A 21,700-nucleotide genomic window follows, 5' to 3' on the forward strand; every position below is an offset into this window, starting at 1 on the left:
AAAATAACAATCATCCATCAAGCTTTAAACTACAAAATACGTAGGCACTTCAGGATGATGGGGGTTAGAGGCAGTGGCTGAGGGAAACACAAGGACAGCACGTTACCTCTGGCTGCTGCCTGGCATGTGGTACTCTCTGCACACCTCAGATTCTTCAGCAGCTGCATCGACTTGCCAGCCATGATGATCTGCTTCAGGACAGGCTTGAGGAAAGACACCATGGTGTGTTGCCTACTGGAGGGACCTTGGTCACTGCCAGAACTTGCACTGGCATTGTCACTCATTTTTTCTTCATTTTCTGTCTTTTCTGATACGCTGTACAATGTGTAAGTTGCATACCAGAAGTCTCTGTGGTTTACTGGAACATTTTTGTTTCTACAGGGATTGAAAAGAATTGTAATTTATAACTTACTTTCCTTAAATGTAACAGTACACCTCGTGCTAGCTTAGATATGTTGTCCAGATTTTATAAAACATAGTGTTAAGCTGGGCACCAATAGCTCATGCCTGTAATCCTAGCTACTCAGGAAGCTGAGAGCTGAGGATCATGGTTCAAAGCCAGCTGGGGCAGGAAAGGCTGTGAGACTCTTATCTCCCATAAACCACTCAGAAAACCAGAAGTGGCACTGTGGCTCAAGTGGTAGAGTGCTGCCTTGAGCTGACGAGCTCAGGGACAGGCCCAGACCTAGATTTCAAGTCCCACAACTGACAACAAACAAACAAACAAATACAGTGTTAGCAATTACTGGTAAAATGTAGCCATCTTCAGATTAAACAGGGTGGGTTTTTTTTTTTTTTGGTCCGGTCATGGGGCCTGAACTCTAGGCCTGGGCGCTGTCCCTCAGCCCCTCAGCTCAAGGCTAGTGCTCTACCACTTGAGCCACAGCGCCACTTCCAGCTTTTTTCTTTTTGCTTATATGGTGCTGAGGAATCGAACCTAGGGCCTCAGGCATGCAAGGCAAGCACTCTACCACTGAGCCACCTTTCCAGCCCCAACAGGGTAGTTTTTATCTTCAGCTTAACACAGGAAAGTACTATGAATGGCAAAGTAAGTAAAATAAATTATTTCCTGAATTGAAACTAAACAAATTATGACAAATTTGGTGCTCCTTTAGAAGCAGAATAGAAGCTAATTCATTTTAATATCTCCTATGAAAGTGATTTCCAGGCTATTTTCTATCTTTTTATCCCCATACAGATTCTTTTTTTGTTTCTTTTTAGTGCTGGAGGTTGAACCCAGAGTTTTGTGCATGCCATTCTCATGTCTTACCACTGAGTCCCTCCTAGATAACTGGGCTGCCTTTTTTTTTTTCTTTTGCCAGTCCTGAGGCTTGAACTCAAGGGTCTGGGCCTGTCCCTGAGCTTCTTTTACTCTACCACTTGAGCTACAGAGCCACGTCTGGCTTTTTCTGTGGTACTGAGGAATGGAACCCAGGGCTTCTTCGTGCACGCTAGGCAATCACTCTACCCTAAAGCCACATTCCCAGTCTGGGCTGCTTTTCACAATGAAAGCATGGCCACTCTTCATCTTAGAAGAACAGTCAGAATCCCGTTTCCACAATTCTCATGTGAGAGTAACAAAACAAGATCTAATAACAGATATAAGCTTTGGCTGAAGGCAGGCCAGTCTATCCATGTGCCTTATGTAGGCTCTAAGGACTTAAATGGTTGTCTACTACAGTTTATGATTTAGCTCAGAAAAAAATAAAAAAATGAAGCCAGGTTCTGGTGGCTCACACCTGTAATCTTAGCTACTCAGGAGTCTGAGATCTGAGGACTGCAGCTCTAAAGCCAGCCCAGACAGAAAAGTCCCTAAGACTCTTATCTCCAATTAACCACCAGAAAACTGGAAGTGGGGCCGTGGTTCAAGTGGTAAAGCTTTAGCCTTGAGTGAAAAATCTTGAGTGAAAAACAGGACCCCCGGCCATGAGTTCAAGTCCTAGTATTGACACTGAAATAAAAAGAAAAGATGCAACAGGAAATGCTTGTGCTATATTGGCAACGCAGCTCCTGCATTTGGTCTTTGCCTTCAGTGCCATGTGCAACTAAAGAAAGTTTTTACATTTGGTATGAGATAATCCTGTAAGGGATGGTAGCACCCAGCACCCTTTACTCCACAAGCAGCCTACCTCTGTATGATGAACTCCTTGGCGTTGTCCCATAGGTGCCCGTGTACAATCCATTCATCAACAGTCTGAAGGTAGGGCCGCACTGTTTCCACCCATAGGGAGAACAGGAGGGAGACCTAAGGACAAGAGCATGGCTTGTGCTCAGAGATCCAGGCCTAGGATCAAATGAGGTTTAAACATTTCCAAAATGCCTTGAAAGGGCTGGGATGTAGCTCAGTGGCAAAGCGCTTGCCAAGCAAGTGCAATGTCCTGGGTTCGATCCCCAGTACCAAAAAAGAAAAAACAAAAAAAATACAGTTAAAAAAAAACCCAAACAAAAAGCCTTGAAAAAGCTGACTGGGGCAGGGGCTGGTATCTCACACTCATAATTCTTGATACTTAGGCGGCTGAAATCTAAAGACTGCATTCAAAGCCAGCCCAGGGAGCAAAGTCCATGAGACTCTTATCTACAAAGATAAAAGCCAAAGCAAAATTGTGGTTCAAGTGGCAGAATGTTAATCTAGTACACAAAATATCAGGGCCAATGTTTAGGCCCTGAGTAAAACCTCCTGCATCCCCCACAAATCTCTGATTGGACTTATACATATTTCTGAAACTAGTAAGAAATTAAGCCAGGAGCTGGTGGCTCATGCCTATAATGCTAGCTACTCAGGAGACTGAGATCTGAAGATCTCGGTTCAAAGACAGCCTGGACAGGAAAGTTGATGAGATTCTTATCTCCAATTAACCACCAGAAAACTGGAAGTGGCACTGTGGCTCTAAGTGGGAGAGCACTAGCCTTGAATGAAAAAGCTTAGCGCCAGGCCCTGAGTTCAAGCCCCGTGACCAACAAAAAAAGAAAAAAAAAAGAAAAAAAATTGAAGTCCCCTATATCTAACTCTGAAGTCCTTATGAAAGCTTCCTCTAAATGTGGGATGACTATAATGCTATCCATTCATATAAGAATCCTCTTAAGAGTGAAAATCACAGAGACAATAAACAACCTGGGACAGTACAGGCAGACAGGGACAACTGTACTGTTTACACAGCGCCACTAACAAAGAACAAGGACATGACTTTATTCTCTTACACTTTCCAGTAGGAAAAATTTGAAAGAAAATGGACTCTATTATTCTGAAGTATAATACTAAAATGACAAGAGAAGTTACACAACAAATAGAAATAAGTCTAGAAATTGCACCTTAATAAACATTTACCTTCTTACATTATAGACTAGTTAGATCTGTGGGTTTGGTTTTTGTTGTTGTTGTTTTTCTGGTAGTACTAGGGCCTTGTACTTAATAGGCAGGCACCCTACCATTAGAACCACACCTCCAGCCCTGTATTACTTTTGGGATAGGGCCTTGTATTCATTATACCCAGACTGGCCTAAATCATAATTCCCTATTTATACTTCCTGTATTGCTGGAATGACTGCTGCACATCACCAGGCCCAGCTATTGGCTGAAATAGGGATAAGGGTTTCCCTAAAACTGTTAGCCTGGGTTTCCTTCCAACTGTGATCCTTCTAATCTCTGCCTCCTGCATAGCTGATTGTGAGTCAATGTGCCAGGCACTGGTTTTGTACTTTTAAAATATATAGGCTGAATTTAAATTTGCAATTCTCCAGCTTCAGTCTCCCAAGTGCTGAGATTACAGGCATCAGCACCACATTTGGTATCACCTTTACCATTTTTAAGTGTGTTTACTAAACTTGTACTTAAATACAATCACACTGTTGTGAAAAAAGATCCCCAGAATGTTTTTGTGATGTAATACTGAAACCTTGCAATTACTAAACAACTCTCCATTTCCTCTTACCCAGGCACCATTGGTGGCCATGACCCTCTATAATTACGACTGGTTTAAATGCCTCGTACTATAGGATTATTTTTCAATATGAACAGAGTTATTTCAAGTATCTATATTAACCAGGTTTTTCTCACATCTTGCCTGATCTTTTTGATGATCTTGGCAATTAGTGATAAAAGGCCAGTTTCTTGAATGTGAAAACTAGTTTTAAAGCTGAATAACTGGCTTGATATATCATGAATTAAAGTATCCTTTAGCTGGGTGCCGGTGGCTCACTCTTGTAATGAATAATGAGGGTCACAGCTCGAAGCCAGCCCAGGCAGCAAAGTCCACAAGATCTTATCTCCAATTAACCAGCAAAAAGCTGGAAGTGGAGCTGTGGCTCAAATGGTAGAGCACTAGCCTTGAGCAAAATAACTAACAGTGCCCAGACTCTGAGTTCAAGCCTCTGGATGGGCACAAAAATACAAAACAAAGACTACAATTATTTAACAGAGAACTACGATAGGTTACTACCACTTTTTGGCATGCACTTTAGACCAGGCAGTGGCCCCACATACAGTTTGCTCAGAAGCTTCTCCAACACTGTCATATTCAAGGATGGCCTTATACAGGGTATTGAGCAGGTGAGATGCCCGAACAACATTCCGGGTGTCGGGCGGCACTTCTGCTACTCCAGTACTGAACACCTTGTGCAGAACCTTGAGCTGAGCCAATCGAGGTGACAACTTGTCCACTACTATTGCAAGAGTGATCGTGGTATCTGTAAGCATCAATAAGCCAAACTCAAAAGCAAGGAAAAATGTATGTCCTAAAGGTGACATAAATGTGACATTAAAACACTAAAACTATGCTAAGCCATTCATTTGGCCTAGCAAAATGGAGGGTGTTGAGTTCTAATCTATCTCATGAGGACTTCATTGTTGGTAGAGTGTGAGGAAACAAGAATACAAATCTATATATTGATATCTCTCTGGAGAGCAATGTGGCCAAATCTAAATCTAGTGAACTTTGAAATTCTATTTTGAACAATCTGCATAGGGTGTGTGTATACAATTAACGAAATGTCTGAGTGGCTATCACTGCAGGTCTGTTGTTAACAGCCAAAGAGTGGAAACTGTCTGAATCTCCATCAGAAAGAACTTGGCCATAAAGTGAAACAGTTTATAAAACAGAATTATACCATACATTATGGTATGTTTTAAATTTAAATGACAATGACTATTAGACATGGGTTTATGTGTGTGCATTTATGTGTGTTTATGTTTATGTGTGTATGTCTAAACTACTTCTCAAAGTATGCACAAGTGCTGTGGACCTGATTGTCACTGGGGAAGGGAACTGACCAGCTCAGAAGCTAGAGCAGGAGGAAGAATTTTCACATAAAGTGTTCTGTTCTCTTTGGAAATTTAGAGACGTAAATGGCTTAAAATAAATTTCAGTTACTTAAAAAAGAAATGCCCTTATCAGAACTCTTAGTTTGCCATGCACTCTCTCCTTCCTCCTTCCCTTTCTTTCCACTTCCTGTTCATGCTTTGGTTTAAACTCAGGGTCTTTAAGAACTTTACCACTTGAGCTATGCTTCCAGCTCACTCTCTTTTGTCTACTTGGCTCTGCCTTCCACTGTAGCAGGGATTACAGGTGTACCACACTAAGCTGGTAATTTTTAAATCCCATACTGACTGATAATCTCAGTGGCATTCAAATATGAGCTGAGTGTGTTACAAATTAAAGAACTTAAATACCATTATTGATGATGCACTTCTCAATCTCTGTAAGTTCCTCCTTGAAACTAATGAAGTATTTGTACAGAGCCCACATGAAAGCCTGATAGGTTCTGAAGGGAGCATCAGTGGACTTCTTTGGTACAGAACTCCCTCCAGGTAATAGGCTTTCAGAGCTGTGTCCCATGACTTCATCAATAAACTCCTGGAGTCGAAACACAACCTGGCCATACTCTGCTATTTGTTCCAGCACAGACTGTAAACAGCTCTACAACAGAAGCAAACAGTAGTTATTTAAAATTAACTGAAAAAATAAAAGATACACACACACACACACACTCTCTCTCTCTCTCTCTCTCTCTCTCTGGGGCTTGAACTCTGGGCCTAGGCAACCCCCTTGACTTTTCTGTGCAAGGCTGGTGCTCTTATCACTTGTGTCACATCTTCACTTTGGGCTTCTTAATGGTTACCTGGAGATAAAAGAATCTCATGGACTTTCCTGCCCAGGGCAGCTTTAAACCATGATCCTCAGATTTTAGCTTCCTCAGTAGTTAGGATATAGCTAGGTTATAGGTGTGCCCGGCTTAGTAGTAATTGTTTTAAAACATTAAGTTTAGTAGAATGCAATGATGAATATTTACATTTTGTATATGTGTCAGTACTGAAGCTTGAACTCAGGACCGTCTGAGTAGCTAGGATAATAGGCATAAGCTACTAGTGCCTGCCTGGACCTCACATTCTTACTTAGCTTTTTCATTCAAGGCTAGCACTTGAGTCACATCTCTCCTTCTAGCTTTTTGCTGCTTAATTGGAAGAATCCCATGGATGCTCCTGCACAGGTTGGCTTTGAACTGTGATCCTCAGATCAAAGACTCCTGTGTAGGATTATAGGTGTGAGCCACTTGAATATTTACTTCTTTATTCAGTGAGTGTTAATCTCTACACAATATGGAATTATAGCGCGTTTAATATTTTTGCTATAGGCAAAGTAATTATGCAGCTTTGCCAGGACAGAATAAAAAGAAAAAAGAATAAAGAAAATAGAGGGTGGGCCAGGCATTGGTGGCTCAGGCCTAAAATCCTAGCTACTCAGGAGGATGAGATCTGTGTATCATGGTCCAAAATCAGCCCAGGCAGGAAAGTTTGTGAGTCTCCTATCTCCAATTACTCACCAGAAAACCAGAAGTGGTGCTATGGCTCAAAGCAGTAAAGTACTAGCCTTCAGCAAAAAACTCAGAGACAGTGCCGAGGTCTCAAGTTAAAGCCCCACAACCAACCAAAAAAGCATTTATCTAAGTACTATACAAACAATTTAATCTTACTTTTTATATCTTGACTGTAATCAACAACTCATATTTGTAAAGGTTCTAAAGTTACATTGCCATGGCTTATACAAACTATTATCTAGTTTAATTCTTTTACTTTTCATCATTTCTACATCTATGAGTAGTTTATGAAGGATGGATTCAACATGTCATGGATACAATGCATCATGAATTGTGTCACCCTTCTATCATTCTCCCCATTTTAATTAAGTTACAATAAATGACTTACATGTGTCAAATGGGTTACTATAATATTATTTCTCACAGTGACTTTCCCATCTGTCAATTGAAATATAAAGAGCTTTTTCACTCCTGAAAGTAACCTGAAATGAAATAGGAAAACTGAATGTGCTTCATGTTTAGAAAGTCAGTTACTATAGTATGCTTAAAAGATTTTTACTGATGATTCAGAATTGGGAAACAAAAAAAGTTGTATGACAAGAAAATGGAAGCCAGCTCTGAAGCCAGTGCTCTGAATTACATTAAAAGTATCAAGATATTTCATTCTCATCTTAGAACTGTCTGAAACTGCCAGCAAAGCTCCTCCTCCTCTGAAATACACTTGATGGCCCAAAGAGAACATTTATTTATTTATTTATTTATTTATTTTTACCAGAACACTCATGGCTGGGGCCCTACCATTTGAGCCATGCTTATAGTTCAGGTTTTTAGCCAGTTAATTGGAAATGAGTTTTGTGAACCTTTTTCTTCTTAGGGTGACTTTGAACTGATTCTCAGATCTCCTCCTCCAGAGCAGTTAGTGTGGGCCACCATAGCCTGCTAATGCATCTCTAAGGCGATCAGAATGTCTATATCACAATTTTTGGTGAGATCTGAGGATCCAAGGCCTCATCCCTAAAATGCTACATGCTGCATTGACTCCCAGCCTCAGGCAACAGAGCAGGCTCTTACTGATACACTCTCTCTAGTAAAAAGCAGTCAGCACAATTTGCTCCAGGAAAGTTAGAATGAACTTGTGACTTTAAATGAGCATCATTATTCCACAATACTGTGAATTTCCGGAAATTAAGTAATCACTTAATCACGATCAAAAAAAAAAAAAAAAAGAAGAACCTTGGGGAAGGGAGGGAGGGAGGGGATGGTAGGGGGAAAACAATGGAGGGGGTAACAATGTTCAAGAGGAAGTGGAAGTGTACTCATTACCTCACTCATGTAACTGTAACCCTCTGTATAGTATCTCTACAATAAAAAAAATTAAAAAAAATAAAAAAAAAAAAAAAAAAAAAAAAAAAAAAAAAAAGCAGTCAGCAGCAAATCTTGTTTTGAACTCAGATATTAAAAAAATGGCTGGGTACCAGTGGTTCCCACCTGTAATGCTAGCTACTCAGGAGGTTGAGATCTGAGGATGGCAGTTCAAAGCCAGCCTGGATAGCAAAGCCCATGAGACTTATCTACAGTTAACAAGTAAAAACTGAACGTAGAGGTACAGCACAAGTGGTAGGGTGCCAGCCTTGAATGCCCTGAGTTCAAGCCTTAGTACACATTCCTAAAAATTATGGTTTAAATTCAACAAAATCATATACTAAATTATGTAAGATTTAAAAAGCAAGTAGACTTAAAACCTCCTAACTTCCATGGTCAAATATAAAGTCTAAACTTTATTGCTAATGGCCTACTTCTAGTTGCATATAGAAAACATCTGAACACCTTCTCTTACAAGCGTTTTACTTCTCACTAATAAAGCTTTTCAGACTAGTAATGAGATGAACAGATCTTACCATAGGGTTTCCCGAATAATTTGCGTCTCAGTAACAAAAATTCTGTCATCTGGAAAATACAGGGGATCACTGCTATACAGATGTTGCTCCCTATTAGAAGCAAATATCAAATGTCAATGGAGAAGTCTCTAGGTAAAATTAACTGTCTCAATGAATATATGCTTTTTCATTTTCTTCTTTTTCTGGTACCAGTCCTGGAGCTTGAACTCAGGACATTATGCTTTTACTTGGCTTTTTCACTCAGGACTGGCACTCTATCACTTGAGTTACACCTCCACTTCCAATTGTTTGCTGGTTAATTGGAGATTAACATTCTTGGCTTTCTGCCTGGGTTGGCTTTGAACCTTGATCCTCAGATCTTCGCCGCCTGGGTAGCTAGGATTTATAGGCATGAGCCACCAGTGCCTGGTATGCAGTGTGTTTCTACAATGAATGTACTAAAATGAAACAAATAATGGCAATATATACAAATCTATTCACATTGAAAAAGTCAGCATAAATAACTTTTTTTTTTTGTCAGTCATGGGGCCTGAACTTGGGCCTGGTTATTATCCCTGAGCTCTTCAGGGCTAGCACTCTACCATTTGAGCCACAGCTTTTTTTCCCCCAGCTTTTTCTGTTTATGTGGTGCTGAGGAATTGAACTCAGGGCCTCACGTATGCAAGGCAAGCACTTTACCACTGAGCCACCTTCCCAGCCCCATAAATAACGTATTTTAAATAATAAGTAATTAAGATTTTTCAAGATGGCTAGACCTTAGCTTAGTGATAAAGCATTTGCCTATTATGCATACAGCACTGGGTTAGAGTCTCCAATATGGAGAATGTGAGTGTGTGTGTGTGTGTGTGTGTGTGTGTGTGTGTGTGTGTGTGTGTGTGTGTGTGTGTGTGTGTGTGTGTGTGTGTGTGTGTGTGTGTGTGTGTGTGTGTGTGTGTGTGTGTGTGTGTGTGTGTGTGTGTGTGTGTGTGTGTGTGTTTTCAATTAAAATTATTTCCAAATTGGGTGCTGGTGGCTTATGTCTATAATCCTAGCTAAGATCTAAAAATTGTGGTTTGAAATCAGCCTGTGCAGAAAAAGCCTGTCAGACTCTTTTTTTTTTTTTTTTTTTGTCGGTCGTGGGGCTTGAACTCTGGGCCTGGGCGCTGTCCCTCAGCTCTTCAGCTCAAGGCGAGCGCTCTACCACTTGAGCTACAGTGCCACTTCCGGTTTTCTGGTGGTTATTGGAGATAGGAGTCTCACAGTCTTTCCTGCCCGGGCTGGCTTTGAACTGTGATCCTCAGATCTCAGCCTCCTGAGTAGCTAGGATTACAGGCGTGAGCCACCAGCGCCCGGCTAAGCCTGTCAGACTCTTATCTCCAATTAACCAGCAAAAAGCCAGAAGTGGAGTTCTGGCTCTAATAGTAGTGTGTTAGCCTTGAGGGAAAATATTAAGAGCTAGTGTCCAGATTCTTGAGCTCAAGTCTCAGTACTGGCACACACAGACAAAAAAAATTCAAAAACTGAATGTTAAGTTAACATTTCAAAGAAATACCAAAGTTTCTCTTATCTTTACACTGACTTATTTAGTTTCTTACCAGACAGCAGCTAAATTGGAATGCAAATGTAAACTATGTGGAATCCTTGAGGGCCTGGTTATCCAGTACTGGTGGATCACATGCTGTTCCAGCCAGCTTCTGTCATCTGGCTCTTCTGCTGGAAGGAAGTGGAATAAGTACAAATAATAATGGTGCATTTGGGTTTTTTGTTTTGTTTTGTTTTGGAGGGGTGGTACTGGAGCTTAACCTCAGGGCCTTGTGCTTTCTAGGTATGAGCCATGACCCCCAACCCCTTTGTGCTTTGGTTATCTTTTTTTTTTTTTTTCCCCCTCCTTTCCCCCTCCCTCTTTCTCTCTCTTTTCTGGTTATCTTTAATAGGGTGTTGAATTTATTCCTGGACCAGCCTAGACTTTTGTTCTCTTGCGTGTATGTGTGTGCGTGCGTTTTCTCTGTAGCTGGGATGACAGGTGTAAGGTGTGTGCCACCATCCCCGTTTTTTTTTTATTAGTTGAGATGGGGACTCTTTTTGCCATGCTGGCCTTAAGCAGTGATTCTCCTGATCCCTGCCTCCTAAGTAGCCAAGATTCAAGCATGAGCCATGATTACCTGGCTAGTACATTAGTTATTTTTGCATTGACATAAACAAAAAACTCAAGAACAACTTAGGAAATATTTATTTTTGCTCCATTTAAGAAGTTTATCAAGGTGGGAAGGTATGGCAGAGCAGTTTGCATCATTAAGACAGGAAGCAGAGAAAGAGAATACCGGAAAGGTCCAGGGCAAGATATAGCCCCAATTACACAGCTTAATCACCTTTTTCCTCTAACTTTCTGCTACCTCTCAATAATACCATCCTATTAAGAATTCATCAAGAGTTTAATCTAGGGCTGGGAAGGTGGCTCAGTGGTAGAGCACTTGCCTTGCATGCTCAAGGCCCTGGGTTCGATTCCTCAGCACCACATAAGAAAAAAGCCGGAAGTGGCGCTGTGGCGCAAGTGGTAGAGTGCTAGCCTTGAGCTGAAGAGCTGAGGGACAGTGCCCAGGCCCAGAGTTCAAGCCCCACAACCGGACCCAAAAAAAAAAAAAAAAAAAAAAAAGAGTTTAATCTATTCATTAGGTCAGAGCCTACAGGCTCTTTTGTCTCTGGAAACACCCTCAGACACAGACAGAGATATGATTTACTAATCTAGCATTCATCAATTCAGTCAAGTTGACAACTTAGAATAATAACCACAAATAGTGAACAAATATATACTTGTTCAAAATACCAGGACTTTGTACCTACAGTGTCTCTTAAAAAATATTAGATAAGCCGGGCACTGGTCCCTCATGCCTGTAATCCTAATTACTCAGGAGGCTGAGATCTGAGGATCATGGTCAAACCCAGCCAGGGCAGGAAAGGCCAAAAAACTCTTATCTCTAATTAGCCACAAGAAAACCAGAAGTGGCACTATGGCTAAAAGTGGTATAGCAATAGCCTTGACCAAAAAGAGCTCAGGGACAATGCCCAGGTCCCGTGTTCAAGCCCAACAACCAATTAAAAAAATTTTTTTAATATATATATGGGATGAGATTGTGGCTTAGTGGTAGAATGTTTGTCTAGCATGCATAAGATCCTGGGTTCGATTCCTTGGTACCACATCAACAACAACAAATTACATTATAATGTTTTTTATAAAAAAATTAGAAAGTTGAGGGGGACCAAGATGGCGACGGGGCAGTAGGGAAACGCCACAGCTCTCTCCAACCAAAAAGAGAGTTCGAGTTCCAACGCTTAACCTCCCCAAGAGACCGACAACAACAAAAAGACGAACACTCAGAGAAAAACCAGAGGCGGAGAATAACAAAAAAAGAAAGAGAGGAAAAGAATTTCAGAACAGAGAAAAGCGAAGACCCCTCCCCCAACCTTTACTGGCTGCGCGGCAGTGCGCCAAGCCGCCAGCCAGCCGGCCCGGCGGGGGCTGGGGGAGCCCCAGAGACACAGCAGAGACACAGGGGGCCGCTTTCAGAACATCAGGTACTGGTTTGCAGAACAGCAGATCGCCAGGAACAGAGAAACCTACCAGCCGGGAGTCTCCACAAGGATCCCACCCCCACCCCTCACTCTCCACCCGAGCAGAGAGGCTCCATCCCGCCAAAGCCGCTCGGCATCAGCAGAGTGACAAAAGGACCTGTCGGCAGACCACCCAGCCCGCCTGATCGCGATCACAATGATCCAGCACTCTCCACCCGAGCAGAGAGGTTCCATCCCGCCAAAGCCGCTCCGTACCAGCAGCTTGACAAAGAGACCTGTCTGCAGACCACCCGCCCGCCCGATTACGATCGCAACGACCCGGCGGGGTCACTTGGGCCCCAGAGGTACCGCGAAGAAGCTGCCTGAGCGTGGACACTCTTGACCCGACAGCTTCGACAGAGGCAGAGACAGAAAAGAATCACACAGAGCCACCACCGCCCAACCCAGCCCGGATTGCAACAACAACTGACGACCTACACCACACAGAAACAACCAGCTCCAGGGTGAGTACCCCACAGGGGAAGTGTATACCTCAAGGGAGACCAGAGCTGGAGGGAATCCCCAGACCCTGACCTAGACTCCCTACCCCAACACCCGGACCACAGGACCCACTAAAACTGGGAACTGTTTGAGAGCTCCACCAGCCCGTGGAGCAAGAGCACCCCTGGAAGGGAGCTTAAATGCCCAAGCCAGGAACAGCGCCCCTGGGTCAAGACTACCAACAGTAGAAGAAATTTGAACTGTGTCCCCCAGGCTGTATAACCTAGGTGGTATACACATCAGCACAGGCCTAACGAGTGCGCTCCAGGCTGCATAACCTAGGTGGTATACACATCAGCACAGGCCTAACAAGCGCGCTCCAGGCTGGGGCCGGAACCAGGCCCGGGGATCCGGCGCCTGAACAACACAACCAACTCCTCCCAATTGAAGTAAAAAGCTGAGCATATGCCTCAACAGAGGGGAGAAAACCAGGAAACAACACTCCCCCGGGACGCACGCCTGTGACAACAAAAGACCTGGAGGCCCAGGACAAGAGAAGCCCAAACCCCACCAAAACTCCACCCATATACCCTAGACTGGGAATTGGGCAACACAGGCTGCCAGCACCTGATAGTAAGCAGGAGCTCAGACTGTTAAGGCGGCTCAGCAATAGAGTGATAGTCTTGGATGTATGAGGCCCTGCATCTGATTCCTCAGCATCACAAAAGCAAAAAGGGTCAGAAGTGGTGCTGTGGCTCAAACGGTAGGGTGCCAGCCTTGAGCTGAAAAGCTGAGGGACAGCACCCAAACCTAGAGTTCAAGCCCACAACCAGCCCAAAACAAATAAACAAAAACACATCAGGAGCCCATAGCAGACTCCAGCATTTGGGAGAGTGCATCCAGAGCATCTGTTCTTCACAAGAGCACCCGTAGGAGCAAACACAAGCAGTCTAGGCTGCTCAACCCTTCCAAAGGCGGGAACTGCCAGCAATCTACAGCAGAGAGCTGAGAATCCTAAGTAAGTCAGAATAGCAGCTGGAAATAGGCTCCCAACAGAACCCAGATCAGGCACAGACTCTCTCTACCAATACAGAATCAGCAACCAAGCAAAGACAGACACACCAAAACAAAATTGAAGAGCAGTCTCCTGAACCTCCATGCGAAAATCACAGAGAAAAATCACAAGGTTTACTACCACCCAAGACAGCAAGCTCACCTCAAAAGCCAGCAGCCACACAGGGGAGAGCCCCAGTGGGAGCAAAGCAGGAATGGAAGACAAAGGCTACTTCCAAGGGTTGCTGGAGGCAATGACTCAAGAAATAAAGCGAGAAATTGATCAGAAATTGAAAGAGCACAAGGATGAACTATCCAAAGAGATACAGGGTATCAAACAAGAGATGCATGCAAAAATAGAAGCTGCACAAACCTCAGTAAGAAGTGAGATAAACGCCAAATTAGAGGTAATGCATACCTCATTGAGAGGTGAGATCAGTACTCTGAGAACCAACATTGAATCCATAAAGGGATCCATTTCCTCCATGCAAACCACAATAGAAGCCACTGTCAACAGAGTGAATGAAATGGAAGGTAGAGTGTCAGATACAGAAGACAGAATACACCAACTGGACCAAAAAGTGACAGATATGGAAAAATCACTCAAATTAAACCAAAGGGATATTCAAGAGCAAGCAGATAATGCTAAAAAATTTAACCTTCGCATAATTGGAGTGGACGAAGGTGAGGAATTCCAGAGCAAGGGAATGCAACACCTATTTAACAAGATAATCAATGAAAATTTTCCCCACCTCAAAAACGACCATCTTAACTACATCACAAAAGCTTATCGAACACCCAACAAGCAAGACCCCAGGAGAAACACTTCTAGACACATTATAGTAAAAATGATAGATCTGAATAATAAGGAAACAATCCTGCATGCAGCAAAAATGAAGAAGGAGCTATACTACAATGGGAAAAAAATAAGAATTACTGCAGATCTCTCCACACAAACAATGAATGCAAGAAAAGCCTGGGAAAGCACCATACAAGCCCTGAGAGCCAATAACTGCCAACCCAGACTGATCTACCCGGCAAAGCTAGCATTCACATTTGATGGAGAACTGAAAACTTTTAATAGCAAAGAAAAACTAAATGAATACATAAACATTAAGCCAGCATTACAAAGAATTCTAAGAGGGGGGACACAACCTGAAGAAAGCAGCCAGGAACTGGGGCCTGCCCCAAACAGGCATTACTCAAAGTCTAACTGAGCAAGCACAGGAGGAAAGGAAAAAAGAAAAACTTAGGAAAACGGAATGGCAGGGACAACAATGCATCTCTCTATACTTTCTCTTAATATAAATGGGCTGAATTCGCTAATTAAAAGAAAACGAACTGAGGACTGGATAAGAAAACAAGACCCATCCATCTGTTGCCTTCAGGAAACCCACCTCTCAGCCAAACATACAAACAAACTCAGAGTGAAGGGGTGGAAAAGGATCTACCAGTCAAACGCCCCCAGTAAGAAAGCAGGTGTAGCTATCCTGATATCTGACAAAATAAACTTTTCATTAAAATCAGTACAGAAAGACAAGGACGGACACTACATATTAATAAAGGGAACAATCCAAGAGGAGGATATAACCATCATCAACTTATATATGCCCCAAATATTGGTGCACCCAGATATGTCAAACAAATGCTCTCAAACTTACAGAATAAAATAGATCCCAATACGATAATACTAGGAGACTTTAACACACCACTCTCACCAAAGGACAGGTCTACCAACCAGAGGATTGGCAAAGAAGCTACCGAATTAAGAGAGGCCATACTGCAAGCGGAATTAACTGACATCTACCGAGTATTTCACCCTAAAACAACACAGTACACATTCTTCTCAGCAGCTCACGGAACTTTCTCCAAAATAGACCATGTCATAGTTCATGCAAGGAACTTAAGCAAATACAAAGGGATCGACATAATCCCCTGTATCCTATCTGACCACAGTGGAATCAAGCTAGCTCTCAATAACAAAGCATACCGCAGAAATTACTCTAATAACATGGAAATTGAACAGCACACTCCTTAACAATGCCTGGATAACAGAAGAGATCAGAGAAGAAATAAAGCATTTCCTACAACTCAATGAAAATGAAAATACCTCACAAAGAAACTTGTGGGACACAGCAAAAGCAGTCCTGAGGGGCAAATTTATTGCCCTCAGTGCCCACATCAAGAGAATGGAGACAGACCAAGTAAATAATCTCATGTTGCAATTAAAACAGCTAGAAAAACAAGAAAAAATGGGACCTAAAGCTACTAGACGAAGCCAGATAACCAAATTAAAAGCAGAGATTAACCAATTAGAAAATCAGAAAACCATAACCAAAATAAACCAAACAAAAAGCTGGTTCTTTGAAAAAATAAACAAAATTGATGGCCCTTTGGCTAGATTAATTAAAAAAAGAAGAGAGGAAACCCATATTAATAGGATTAGGGATGCCACGGGAAACATCACCACACGTACCCAAGATATCCAAACAATTCTAACAGACTACTTTCAAAAGCTATACTCTCTAAAGGAAGAAAATCGGGCAGAAATGGATGCATTTTTAGAGAAATACAAGTTGCCCAAACTGAGCAAAGAAGAAGTTAACCAATTAAATAAGCCAATATCCTATAATGAGATACAGGAAGCTATCAAAAGTCTTCCAACAAAAAAAAGCCCAGGACCAGATGGATTCACAGCAGAATTCTATAAGACCTTTAAACAAGAACTAATACCCATACTCCTCAAGCTCTTCAGAGAAACAGAGAAGGAAGGAGCTATCCCAAACTCATTCTACGAAGCCAATATCACACTCATCCCCAAACCAGGCAAAGACCCAACCAAAAAGGAGAATTACAGGCCAATCTCCTTGATGAACACAGATGCAAAGATCCTTAACAAGATTCTAGCTAACAGAATCCAGAAACACATAAAAAAAATAATTCACTATGACCAGGTAGGCTTCATCCCAGAGACACAGGGATGGTTTAACATACGTAAGTCAATAAATGTAATCCAACATATCAACAGAGCCAAGGTCAAGAATCACATGATTATCGCTACAGATGCAGAAAAGGCCTTTGACAAAATTCAACATTCATTCATGCTAAAAGCTCTGGAGAAAATAGGAATAGAAGGGACATTTCTAAAAACAATAAAAGCCATTTATGACAGACCAATAGCCAATATTATACTTAATGGGGAAAAGCTACAACCAATTCTCCTAAAATCAGGAACAAGGCAAGGATGCCCACTGTCTCCACTCCTCTTCAATATAGTCCTAGAACCCTTAGCCAGGGCAATAAGGCAAGAAAAAGACATTAAAGGGATCCGCATAGGGAAAGAAGAAGTTAAACTATCCCTTTTTGCAGACGACATGATACTATACCTCCACGATCCCAAAAACTCCATCCCCAAACTCTTAGAAATCATAAATCACTTCGGCAAAATAGCAGGATACAAAATAAACCCACAAAAATCAGTTGCCTTCCTATACACTGATAATGTACAGGAAGAGAGGGAAATAAAGGGAGCAACCCCATTCACAATAACCTCCCGAAAAATAAAATATTTAGGCATTAACCTAACCAAAGATGTAAAAGAACTATTTAATGAGAACTATAAAAAGTTAAAGAAAGAAATTGCAGAAGACACTAGGAAATGGAAAGACCTCCCATGTTCCTGGATAGGCCGACTTAATATAGTAAAGATGGTAATACTTCCAAAACTAATATACAAATTCAACGCAATTCCTATTAAAATCCCAATGACGTACATCACTGAAATACAGAAAACAGTCCAAAAATTCATATGGAACAACAAAAGACCTAGAATAGCCAAAACAATTCTAGGGGATAAAGACAATATGGGAGGGCTATCCATGCCGAACTTCAAACTCTACTACAGAGCTGTAATAACAAAGACAGCATGGTACTGGCACAAAAACAGACCCGAAGACCAATGGAACAGAATAGAAGATCCAGAAATAAATCCACAGGCCTACAGCCAGCTGATATTCGACAAAGGAGCCAAAGACATACAATGGAAGAAACACAGCCTCTTCAACTGCTGGTGCTGGGAAAACTGGGCAGCCACATGCAGAAAACTAAAAGTGGACCCCAGCCTATCACCATGCACCAACATCAACTCAAAATGGATTAAAGACCTTAACATTAAACCTGAATCTCTGAAACTACTGCAGGACAGAGTAGGAGAGACACTTGAACTAATAGGCACAGGAAGGAACTTCCTGAACAGAGTCCCAGGGTCACAACAAATTGGAGAGAGACTCGACAAATGGGACTACCTTAAAATAAAAAGCTTCTGCACAGATAAAGCTATCGCAACCAAGCTAGAAAGACAACCAACTAATTGGGAAAAAATATTTACCAGCAATATATCAGACAAGGGGTTAACATCCTGTATATACAGGGAACTCAAGAAACTAATCCCTCCCAAACCCAACAAACCAATTACTAAATGGGCAAGGGAACTAAAGAGGGACTTCTCAAATGAAGAAATAAAAATGGTTGGGTGGGGGGAGGGGGGAGGCAGGGAAGGGAAGTGAAGGGTAAACAAAGGAGGAGGCTGCAATGCTTGGTAAGAAATGTATGCATTATCCTGCCCATGTAATTGTAACCCCTCTGTACAGTATGTTCTCAAATAAAATAAAATACAATTTAAAAAAAAAAAAAAAAGAAATAAAAATGGCAAAGAAACACATGAGGAAATGTTCATCATCCCTGGTGGTGAAGGAAATGCAAATAAAGACAACCCTGAGATACCACCTTACCCCAGTCAGAATGTCCCACATCCACAAATCAGCCAACGACAAATGCTGGAGGGGATGTGGAGAACGAGGAACGCTATTACACTGCTGGTGGGAATGTACACTCATACAACCACTTTGGAAAGCAGTCTGGAGGGTCCTTAGAAAGCTAAAGATTGACCTCCCTTACGACCCAGTCATACCACTTCTAGGCATCTACCCTGAACAACAGGAACCAATATACAAGGACACGTGCACCTCCATGTTTATTGCAGCACTGTTTGCAATAGCTAGGATATGGAAACAACCTAGATGCCCCACCACAGATGAATGGATCCAAACATTGTGGTATCTATACACAATGGAATATTATGCAGCCATTAGAAATGACAAAATAATGGCATTTGCAGGGAAATGGATGGAGCTAGAAGGAATCATGTTGAGCGAGGTAAGCCAAGAACGAAGAGACAAACAGTACATGGTCTCCCTGATAAGTGGATGATGAATCCAAAATGTTAGGTGATATGACAAAACAAAGAACTCCCACTCATCTGGTTGAACCACTACTAAATATCCCCATGCTGCTGATCACATATATGGTATATAACATATGAGCACCGTTATATATTACAGACTGTGATAGACAATTTGCTCCAGGAAAGGTAGAATGAACTTGTGACTTTAAATGAGCATCATTATTCCACAATACTGTGAATTTCCGGAAATTAAGTAATCACTTAATCACAATCAAAAAAAAAAAAAAGAACCTTGGGGAAGGGAGGGAGGGAGGAGATGGTAGGGGGAAAACAATGGAGGGGGTAACAATGTTCAAGAGGAAGTGTACTCATTACCTCACTCATGTAACTGTAACCCTCTGTATAGTATCTTTACAATAAAAAAATTAAAAAAAAAAATTAGAAAGTTAAGCTGGGCACCGGTGGTTCATGCCTGTAATCCTAGCTACTCAGGAGGCTAAGATCACGGTTCAAAGCCAGCCTGGGCAGGAAAGTCCCTGAAACTCTTATCCCCAATTAACCACCAGAAAGCCAGAAGCAGCGCTGTGGCTCAAACGGTAGAGTGCTCATCTTGCGCTGAAGAACTCAGGGACAGCATCCAAGCCCAGAGTTCAAGGCCCATGACCGAGGAGGGAAAAATTAGAAAGTTAAAAAATACTACTTGTCTAATTATTTTTTAAATCATATGGAGACACAAATGTCTAACATTTAGGTCTAATCATTTTTTAAACCATATGGATAGACAATGTTTAAATAAATGTCAATGCTTAGAAAGTAAAAAGTAATTTCATAAATTTAAAATGATTCTCCCAATGAAAGGATACAAATGGTATATTTCAATAGCACAATAAGTCTTCAAGAAATTGCAATAGTAACCAAAGACCATCCCAACCCTTCCAAAGCTTTCAAATATTGGATAATTTCTACTTTATTTTCTAGAAAAATGGGAAACTAATATGATTTGATGGTAACATCAAAGAAGGGATGTTAGGAAAGTAATTTATTAAACAATAAAGATGAAAAATCCTACATTAAAATAGAACAGTAGCCTGGAACTGGTGCCTCATACTCGTAAGTTTAGCTCCTCAGATGACTCAGATTTAAGGATCAAGGTTTGAAACCATCCTGGGCAGAAAAGTCTAAGAGATTGCATTTCCAATTACCCAGCAAAAAGCTGGACTAGAGATGTGGTTCAAGTTGTAGAGTGATCAAGTAAGTTGTACAAGAGTGCAAGGTTCTAAGTTTACAAAACAAAAACATAAAAATATCATAATGAACAAAGAAATTTAGCTGGATAACTGAAAAGTAATTCAATATTAGAAAATTTATCAATGCAGTATTAGAGTAAAAGAGAAAAATCATGGAATAATTTCACAGAAAAATAACATTTGATAACATTCAACTTTTGTGATTATAAAGCCCCTGACTTCAGAAAAGTTAATTCTTCTCCAAAAAAAAAAAAATGAATTAAAACACTCTGAACTAAATTACCAGAACTACTTAAAAAATTAACACTCTACAGCAAGGCATGATGATTGGGAGGATCATGGTTCAAGACCAGTCTTCCCAAATGTTAGCAAGTCCACCTTAATCAAAAAGGTAGGCATGTTGACACAGACCTGAATCCCAGTTATGTAGGAATCTTTGAAGGACTGTAGTCAAGGCTGGCCTGGGCATAAAAAGAAAAATGTTACCAGAAAAATAAACACAAGTAACAAGGGTTAGGCAGTGGGAGAAGATAGTTCAAATGGTAGAGTGCCTGCCTAGCAAGCACAAGGCGCTGAGTTCAAATCCCAGTACCACATAAAAAAGTACACTAAACTCCCTTTCAACATCAATTTACCATACTTTTCCTTCTTTGTCTGTGTGTATGTGTGTATTGGTAACTGGCACTTCAACTCAGGAACTCTTGTCCTCCCTTGGCTTTTTTTTTAACTTCCAACTTTTTACTGGCTAATTGGAGGTAAGAGTCTCTCAGTTTCTGGCTGGGAAGGTGGCTCAGTGGTAGAGCGATAGCCTTGAGCTGAAGAGCTGAGGGACAGTGCCCAGACCCAGAGTTCAGGCCCCATGACCAGCAAAAACAAACAAACAAACAACAACAACAACAAAGAGTCTCAGCATCCTGAGGAGCTAGGATTATATGTGTGAGTCACTAGTATCCACCTTTGTGTCTCTTCTTTTTTAAAGTAATCATCTACAAGTGGTTTAAAACTCATTTTCTAAGGCTAGCAGAGTTCCTGGCCAATGGAATCTCAAAACCTGATTTTTCTTTAGGTAATTCCTGTCAAAAAACACTAGCATCTGACCTCACCAACAGTACCTTTCCAGCTGACTTGAAGTCCCACTTTTCTGCTTTGATCTTGTTCTTCCAATGGGGTCCTGTCTACCTGGATCCCAGAATCTTCTCTGCTCAAGGGCTGTTGGGCATCTTCATCGTCACTGTCTTCAGACCAATTCTGATATAGAAAGTAAACAGGACTTAAAATTAGAGCAATTTTGTTTTAAAAATTAAGAGAATTTCAGACAAAAAGCAAAAACTTTCTAGCAACACATTCAGAAAATTTAAAGCCACATGAAACCTTTCCTAAATCTTTTTTTTGTCCATCATGGGGCTTGAAAACCTAAATCT

General features: G+C 41.4%; 1 protein-coding gene across 3 annotated transcripts in view; it reads right to left on the bottom strand.

The window, feature by feature from the left end:
* Tubgcp5 (tubulin gamma complex component 5) overlaps window positions 1–21,700 on the bottom strand; it is a 43,388-nt gene that overhangs the window by 12,999 nt on the left and 8,689 nt on the right. For 2 of the 3 annotated variants that reach the window (XM_070043043.1, XM_070043041.1), the window contains exons 6-13: window positions 21,392–21,527; window positions 10,283–10,400; window positions 8,709–8,798; window positions 7,199–7,292; window positions 5,666–5,912; window positions 4,481–4,683; window positions 2,130–2,245; window positions 107–375 (exon numbers count right to left, since the gene is read on the bottom strand). In XM_070043043.1, coding sequence (XP_069899144.1) covers window positions 107–375; window positions 2,130–2,245; window positions 4,481–4,683; window positions 5,666–5,912; window positions 7,199–7,292; window positions 8,709–8,798; window positions 10,283–10,400; window positions 21,392–21,527 — 1,273 coding nt within the window. The remainder of the gene's footprint in view (window positions 1–106; window positions 376–2,129; window positions 2,246–4,480; window positions 4,684–5,665; window positions 5,913–7,198; window positions 7,293–8,708; window positions 8,799–10,282; window positions 10,401–21,391; window positions 21,528–21,700) is intronic. The other variant, XM_070043042.1, reaches the window with a different exon arrangement.

This window comes from Dipodomys merriami, unplaced genomic scaffold (assembly GCF_024711535.1).
Source record: "Dipodomys merriami isolate MVZ:Mamm:240054 unplaced genomic scaffold, mDipMer1.0.p SCAF_33, whole genome shotgun sequence".
Classification (NCBI taxonomy): Eukaryota; Metazoa; Chordata; class Mammalia; order Rodentia; family Heteromyidae; genus Dipodomys; species Dipodomys merriami.